Source organism: Vanellus vanellus, assembly GCF_965231255.1.
Source record: "Vanellus vanellus genome assembly, chromosome: 1".
NCBI lineage: Eukaryota > Metazoa > Chordata > Aves > Charadriiformes > Charadriidae > Vanellus > Vanellus vanellus.
Genome location: NC_138905.1, coordinates 222,505,328 through 222,514,016, shown reverse-complemented (window position 1 = coordinate 222,514,016; position 8,689 = coordinate 222,505,328). Strand labels below are relative to the sequence as shown.

Below are 8,689 nucleotides of genomic sequence, written 5' to 3'. Positions count from 1 at the left end.
AAGCACACTTCACTTTTAGGCGCATCCCCAAGTGCCTAAAACAGGGTCAAATGGATCCAGCTGCTTGCTGGGGGTGGGAACAGCCATGGTCTGCTCTGCAGGAGGGATTACTTCTTAGAAGGAAAAAGACTGCTGGTGCCAATTAATTAATCCAAAGGGTTTCCAGGTTGCCTGGCCCCATCTGGATCAAGGTGGACAGATCACGGTGCACACACGCCACGGGAATTTCACATTTGTCTTCACCTCATTTTGCAAAGTTTAAAGAGACTGAAATTCCAGAATATCATTTTGAAAAGGTCAAAAAGACTTTGGCTTTTGATCGCATCGACATATTTTGTATTCTGTAGGTTGAAGTAGTTTCAGTCTGAGAAGGCCAAACGTGTCCGACCACCTTTATCAGTCTGCGATAACGCGTGTGTGCTACAGACCAGAGCGCTGGGCTGCAACTCAGTGTCGTCCCTGCTAAAATATGCATGTACAGAAGAGAAATGGTCACAACCACCATCTCCAGCCTTTCTTACTGCCCGCCGGTGCCTGTGCCGACGGGGAGGCTGTGCCTGGTGAGATGGGTTAACACCGTCTCCCAGACAGCAGAGCAGATGTGGGATTTACATCATGATTTTAAGAAGATATCGCAGCAGGCATGTCAGTAACAGCAGCGAGGAAACGAGAGCAGAGCTGTGAGGAGAGACAGTAACAGCATTACGTTGCTAGTCTGCAATAATTTCTTCAAAAAGAACCACTGTGACATCATCAAACTGGCTGAAGTCCAATCTGGCAATGGAGAAAATGTGACCAGATGACTCTGCTTTCAAAAGGGAGTGGGGGAAGAATGAAGGGGATTTGGTCTTTGACAGATGAGTAACTGACGTTGAGTGAAGTCGGGATCTCATGCTGCTCCTGCTCTGCTCCTGTGACATGTTTGTGTCACAGACGGGTTGTATATCTGAAATGGTTTCTCAAAGAAGTGGGGTGGAAGCAGAGCAGACAGCCAAAGGAGAAATACCAGCGTAACTAGTGATGCCACTCAAAGGGTTGCAGGGAAAATTTCCATTAGAACTTGTGCTCGTAAATCTTCCGGTTCCTTTGAGAATAACTTTCCCTTGGGAAGCTATTTTGTGACCAGAATTCTGCTTTTCAATTGGTTTACAGATGTTCTGCAGAGCTGCCTGGTGTTCCTGGGCACACGGAGCTGTTTCCCCAGTCCCTGCAGGAGACGGGGAAGAGGGGAATTGGGGAAGACTGATTGAAGAGGTGCCGGTTTCAGGGCTCTGAGGCACTCGTCCTGGGATGTCCAGCACCATCACAAGGGTCAGAAGAAAAGACACCACAAGGACTGTAGGGCCATACTCAGGCCCCACAGGTTGTTGGCCTTTATGCCTAGAAAGGCCATCTTCACTGCCCTTGGGTTTTTTAAAGAGTGTTTAACAAAGTCAGAGCCTGAGAAGACAATGCAGGTGTCTCTGGATAAAGTCATTGCTCCTACTTTCTCCATTAAAAGGTTTTGGAGGAATGAGGTGTTTCTCCGAGGTCATTATTCTGATTAATTCACTGAGGAGCACTGCAATAGGGACACACAGCCAACCTCATGTCATTGAGGAAGAAGATGTGCAGTGGGTAATTTCCCTGGAATTAGACCAAATCAGGCTCAGCGTGGCTGGCAGCATCAGAAAAGGTAGGACTGGATCTATGAGAACTTGCACAAAACAGAAAACACATCTGGGTGGGTGGAAGCTTCTCTTCACCTTGGCAGTACAGAGGATGCACAGTTTCTAGCGAGTCTAAGATTAGAGCACAGAGGCCGGACAGAAATGTCACTGCCGCCCATCAGGATGGATGTCTGATGATTAAAGATGCTGCTGTTGCTGAGCCATACTTCCTGGATGCCGTAGTCCAGAGTCAGTAATGCAGTACCCTGCAACAGAAGCAGAGATGAATACCTAACCAAGCGCCCTAAGGACCATCAGAGCCACGATGATACAGTTTTATGCTGTCTGTTCTGTGGTAATCCTAAAAATAATAGACAGTTTGGTCAAAAGGGACTTGAAGGGGTCATCTGGGCCATCCCTCACACTGAGGTGGGTTCACAGGTTTCTAAATGAGGCTGGATAAACTCCTCCATTCTGAAAGAAGAGACACAACGATAGGGCAAAGAGCCACAAGACTCACCACGCTTCACTGAGGTGCCGAGAGGAGGAGAAGGGGGAGGAGGACGTGGAAGAACCATCCCCTGGTGGCAGTGGGGAAGCAGCTCCCAGGTGTGGGTTGGACAGGTCCCTGTGTGATCCAGTGAGGTCAGCCTCAGCAGCCACCATGTCTCATTTTCTCTCACAGCTAGAGACTAGGATTGTTTTGTAAATCCTGAAACCCACCCAACATAACCCACCTTGAGCTTCTTGAAGGACACACGTGGGGCAAAAGCTAAGGGTTTACTCAGATGTGACCTACAGAGCTATAAACACCTCCAATGGGTCACACCTACCAGGTGAAATTTAAGAAGAAGGGTTCTTTACCTAGGATGTGATTTCGGGGGTGAGATTTAGTTTGAAGTTTCTTGAGGTGCTCTGAACCTACAGAGCACCTCAGCCAGGACACTACCTTAGAGCAGATGTGCTCCACCGCTCCATGGACAGCATTGACTCACCACCTCTGACTGTCACGGAAGCTTGGACCCTAGGCCCACATCTAGTCCCAAATTTGGGACTCTGACTGCAGGGCCGAATCTAGGGAAACTCAGACGCTGGATTTTTGGAGTTATTCCTCAGCGCTTTGAAAAGCTATATGCCCTTTTATGGTGTTGCAGTTTGTGTACTTAAAATGTCCAATTCATTTTGGTCTCAACTATGATCTACTTCATTCTCAAGGTTGAGATTAATGTGTGAAATTTGTTTACATGGAGCTAAAAGCTGCTCTGTCTGGCCATGTGCAAACATATGGATATGGAGGCGTAAACAGATGATTTTGTGGTCTTAAACTAGGTTAGAACATTAGTCCATGTCCAATTCCAAAGATAAAACAAACTTTTCCAATGAACATGTAATCCTTCTCAGGATCAGCCCATTCATGTTGATTTACTACAAAGTTCCCTGGAATTTAACAGGACCTCAAAATGGCAAAATCCCAGGATGCATAAGGAGAGGAATTGGATGGTTGCTACTAAAAATAATAAAAAGAAAAATCCTCCAAATATCTCAGTGGTACGCAGCAGAGTATCCCAGGTCTGACCCAGTGCTATAGACTCCTTTAACTTCATAGCATAACCAGTTCCTGTCTGCAGAGCAGATAAGATTTTACCAGTAAGAAATCTGTGCTGCTGCAGAGAGCTTTCCCCCTTTCTTGGAAGAAAACCCCTGTGAAATCTGTTCATACAAAAGCAGCTGAATCCGTCACAAGGCCTGTGCATGGTTAGCGATTTCAGCAGGAAAGTTGCACACTGACTAAAATATGAAATTGGTACAAAACAGAAATGTTGACCAGAATAAGAAACAAGCCAGGCAGTGTCTGGATACCGTTTATTTTCACATCCCTGTGTAGCACCGTCAGATCTACTGTACTGACCAGGCTGCGAAGGTGCTGGTGTGAAGTAGAATTTGACAACTTACACCGTTTGCTGGCAAAAGGGAATTCTGTGGCGACAAATGTAGTATGTAGGTACAGGGCTGAGCAAATGCAGATAAGAGAAAGGGATCGACAGGTGGAAAGCACTTGTAGAAAAATTGGTATGTACATGATTGCTTTTGGCGCCATCGATGGAAAGTCAAACACAGAAAAGCAAACAGCAAACACCAGGAAGATGTGTGGTCCTGTCAATTATTAAATGAAGCCGTCAAATCGCTGTGACTCAGAGACAGCTGGAGAATGGCAGGTTTAGGGGGAGCTGCAGGTACAGGGAGTGCAGGCAAGCCCAAAGGCAGCACATTTCATATTGCAAACCTAAATCACCGGGCAGGAAGGTACCTGGCCGTGTTACTCCGTAAAGCGGTAGAGATGTTTTTAGGATAAATACAAACTAAAATTACTACAAATGTCATTATGCAGCATCACACAGACCCTTCGGGACTGTGATGCATTAAGCTGCGCCCTATTCTTGAGTGAAAGGCCACCACCAGGAGGGCTGGGAAGCCCCATCAGCACCAGATGGACCAATTGTCGTACCTCATCTGTCCTTGGAGGGAGATACACGGGCTCTTTGGGGCTGGGTGGTGCCAATCAGCACTGCTGGGCTGAAATGAAGGAAGTGCTCCTACTTTAACCCAGGGGTGGATTTCGCCCGTGAGGCAATTGGTTCAAAAGCGCCGCCAAGTTTGTCAGCAGCTGATGCACATCAGCTGCACTAACCTCCAAGGGAACTGCTCGGTACCTCAGGGAGCTGCTCTCTGCTCTCCACAACCTGACTGTGCAACGTTTGCTCTTCCCCACAGGTTGCCCAGTCTGAGTCACTGGACTTAGCAAAACATTCAGGCATGAGATGAACTGCTCCTTCATGTGCTCACACACCACTGTGCCTGTGGTAGTTGCACAGCGGGACACTGCTGAGCGCTCCGGTCTCTGTAGAGAGGTCCCCGGTTCTCACCTCTTGTTGGCAGATGGGCTTGACAATTTCAGCAGGACACGCACAAATTCCCTGTCTTCAGGCATCTACGTTACAGACCCTTGGAAAAATACAAGAGAGACTTCTGGCAGCTTCCCAGCCATGAGGCCCAGAGTCTGTGTGTTAAACACTCACATTTGCCATGCACCCACCTTTTGTTTTGCACAGAGTACATCTTTCCTCCTGCAGACCCCAGCACCTGACTGGCATGGTGCTCTGCACCATGCACAGCAGCACCCATGTGTTTTTGCTGGTTTTGCTGCCTGGCACCTCCCAGTGACAGTACCCAAGAGACTCTGGAAGAGACAGAACATTTCCTTCCCTAAATGGAAAAGAAAAACCCAGGTACAATTTTCCCATAACTCTCATGTTTGCCAAAAAAAAAAAAAAAAAAAGCACCTAACTCCCTTTCATGGCACCGATCCTTGCCATTTGGATTCTCCATAGCAGCGTCGAGGACAGCTGGGAGAAAAAGCTTTTGGAGCTGTACGGGGTGGGTCAGAAACAAATAAAAAACTAAAGAGAAACATCAACTTGTTTTTCTCCTTACCAAAGCTCTCCAGCACATCCCTGCAGTGCACAGCATCTCCCAGTTTGCTGGGACCTACTAGCAGATGGCCAGGGCATCCCAAGCTCTGGTCCTGGTCCTGACCTTGAAGGTCTTCTTTGCATGGCTGGGCATCACCTGCACTGAAATCAGCGTTTTCCTCTGCCTTCATCCCTCCCCAGCACACGTGCTGCTGGCAGCATCTCTGCGGCACGCTCTCTCCCATGAGACAGGGGCTGCTGCTTCCTCACCTGCATGGTCATGGTTTCTCTTCCTCCTCCTTTTCACCTTGCTCCTTCCTTCTTGACCACCCAGCTACTGGGATGAGGCACGATAGCTCAGAGGAGGAGAGTGGCCCACGAGGAATACTGAAGGCACTGATTTGGGGGCAGAAAGGAGCAAATGGTTTGATATGAACCTGCAGACGTGACAAAGTCACAGGGATTTGGCTTGCAGGGAGGATTGTTTTGCTCAATGACAAGGGTGGTTAGTGTGGAGGTAGATTGCCTTGGGACGGGGTGGAGGCTCCTCTGATGACAGCCCGATGCTCTGAGAGGGGCAGCTCAGCCAGCCCGAGTACGCAGCGTCTCTCCTACACACCACGGGCGTCCCCAGGGAGACGTGGCAGTATAGAAACAGCACCACGTGTCGCGGGATGTGCCTGGATTGTATTGCGTGCCCGTAGCACCCTGCACCTCCACGCAGACCAACCTGCCCTTGCTTGAATCCAAACCTGAGAGGTGGGGACAGAGTTTTGTGATGTTCCCATAGGCAGAGCACATGTTATCATGAGACAGTAAAAACCGTACGGTCCCCTCGCAGACCCTGAAACTGGACTTGGTTTTCTGGGTTTGTGTCCTCAGGTTAGAGTCCATAGGCCATCAGTTCTTGTCTCCATACCTGTAAAGATGTGAATCACATTATTTGCGTAAAGTGGAGGAGTCTCATATGATCCCATGACTCTGGGAACTGACAGTTTCATATAATGGGCCGATACAGGGATATTGTAATTAAAAGCACGTCTGGCAACACTGTTTGTATTTCATCAGAGACCAAAACTGCTGTTAGCAGTGAATCCCTTGACAAAAGCCTGCTCTCAGCAGTCTTCTCCCTCCCCACCTGCAGGGAGGACGGCTTAATCCCATGGCCACACCAGCTCTGCCCTCTTGCAGACTCTCTGAGAACTGGGGAATCCAAAAATGGGAAGTGGAACAATGTGAATTGCCATTATCCATCCCTCCGTGGAGAGGAAAAGAGCTGTACTGCAGAAAAGGTGACAGGTTTCTCCTGTGCAGTGAAGGAGCATGAGTGGTTTTCTCCAGGAGACGATATTGCCCATGAGCAACCAGTCTGGAGGGAAAAGGAAGGAGAGTGGCGTTGGGGCATTGCCACTCTGAGACTAGACCTGCTGCTGGGGCCCTCTCCGGCAGAGCAGGATGAGGATCCGCCTGCGGATCTGCTTGGTTTTCCAGCTGTACACGAGTGGGTTCAGGACAGGCGGCACCAGGAGGTAGGCATCAGCCAGGAGTGTGTGAGTGAGGGGGGGCAGATGCTTCCCAAACCTGTGGGTGATGGACAAGCCAATGAGCGGGATGTAGAAGATCAGGACGGCACAGAGGTGGGAGATGCATGTGCTAAAGGATTTGGCTTGTGTTTCCCGGGAGACAATGCTCAAGACGGTCCTGATGATCATCATGTAAGACAGAAGGATGGTCAGGGAGTCCAGCCCCTTGGTGAGTATCACCGCCGTCAGCCCGTACAAGCTGTTAATCTTGACATCCCCACAGACCAACCTCAGCATGTCCTGGTGCAGGCAGAAGGAGTGAGACAGGATATGGGACCTGCAAAAACGCATCTTCTTAATAAGGACAGCAACAGGTAGCACCACACAGATGCCCCGCATGAAGATCGCCGCCCCTGCCTTCCTTATCAGGGAGCTCGTCAGGAGAGAGCTGTAGCGCAAAGGGTAGCAAATAGCAACGAAGCGGTCAAAAGCCATGGCCACCAGGACCCCAGACTCGATGGAAGAGAAGGAATGGATGAAGTACATCTGGACAATGCACGCCTCAAAACGGAGGGAGGTGGACTTAAACCAGAAAATGGCCAGCACGGTGGGCAGGGTGGAGAGACACAAGCCCAGGTCTGCCACGGCCAGCATGGAGAGGAAATAGTACATCGGTGTATGGAGGCTGTGGTCTGTCTTTATCATCCAGAGCAAGGTACAGTTCCCCAGGAGCATAAGGAGGTACAGGCAGCAGAGAGGCAACGCCATCCAGTAGCTGCTCGTCAGCAGACCAGGAATGCCGGTGAGGATGAAGGTCAGGGGACTGGACCCAGTCTTATTGGAGGATGACATCTCACACACTGATGTTCCAAGGATCTGGAAATAATTGCATCTTGGAATAAAATCCCTGCTATGAGACCTCCACCCCAGCTACAACAGTAGCTCCTGAGAGCCAAAAAAATCCTGTGCAGCTGCCCTCATGCATATCCATCACATCAACCAAGGAATGATAATGATAGGATGAGGGGGAACAGTTTTACACTGACAGAGGGGAGATTTAGACTAGATATTAGGAAGAAATTCTTGGCTGTGCAGGTGGTGAGCCCATGGCGCAGGTTGCCCCGAAAAGCTGTGGCTGCCCCATCCCTGGAGGTGTTCAAGGCCGGGTTGGACGGGGCTTGGAGTGACCTGGGCTGGGGGGAGGTGTCCCTGCCCAGGGCAGGGGGTTGGAATAGATGATCTTTAAGGTCCCTTCCAACCCAAACCATTCTGTGGTTCTATGATTTATGAAAAGCCACAGTGGACCCAGCCGTGGGGTCACTGTCTGGGCTGTGCACAGCAGCAGATAACGAGGAAAAAGCAATGCACCATTTAGTGTCCCCTGGTTGTAGTCCCCACCATTTAATTACCCGGGGTTTCAGGACATTTGGTGCTCAGCCCTTTGGGAGATGCCTGAAAGCTTCTCAGCAGCACAGGCAGGACAAAAGCCTGGGGCCAGGGTGGTCCTGCCTGGGGAAGGAGGAGAGGTGGGATGGAGACCTGGTGGCCACCCCTGGGAGCGGGGCTGGCTGCTCCCCACAGCAGTAGAAGGAGCATCCCTGGCCATGCCGGTCCCTGCAAGGCTGAAGCACCCCGACAGGAGAGGGAAGGGGAGACAGAGGAGGAGAGAGATGAAGGCAGAGGAAGGTCAATGTTTGTGCTGAGCCGAATGTGGTCAGACCGCAAGAGATAACGTCTCATTCTGAGATGAGAAGTAGCCCCATTATATGTGACTCTGTATTGATTTCTTCCCTTTTTGTTTAAGTATGGCAAAATGTATAATGTTTTAGGGAGCTTTATCAGCTAAACCTGCAGGTCAATTAACCAAACTAACCCTGATGGAAGGAAAATGAATTTGTGCTTTACAGCTGCCAAAAAAGTTAAATGGAAAGGAAGAAATTCAGAGGCTCAAGTAAGACTGAGAACCTGAAGAGGTGTTTTGTCTGCCTGAGGCCATTAGAAAACCCAACAGCAAACACCAGGTCTCCATTTACACACTCTGGAAGCT

The 8,689-nt window shown here is 49.6% G+C and overlaps 1 protein-coding gene across 1 annotated transcript; it reads right to left on the bottom strand.

Annotated features, from left to right (window-relative positions):
* Window positions 1–6,537: 6,537 nt before the first annotated feature.
* LOC309680602 (olfactory receptor 51H1-like) lies at window positions 6,538–7,494 on the bottom strand (the record flags this gene model as incomplete). The annotated part of the gene is made up of 1 exon (XM_082494260.1): window positions 6,538–7,494. One exon carries the CDS (start codon window positions 7,492–7,494, stop codon window positions 6,538–6,540), a length of 957 nt encoding a protein of 318 aa, XP_082350386.1.
* Window positions 7,495–8,689: the final 1,195 nt, after the last annotated feature.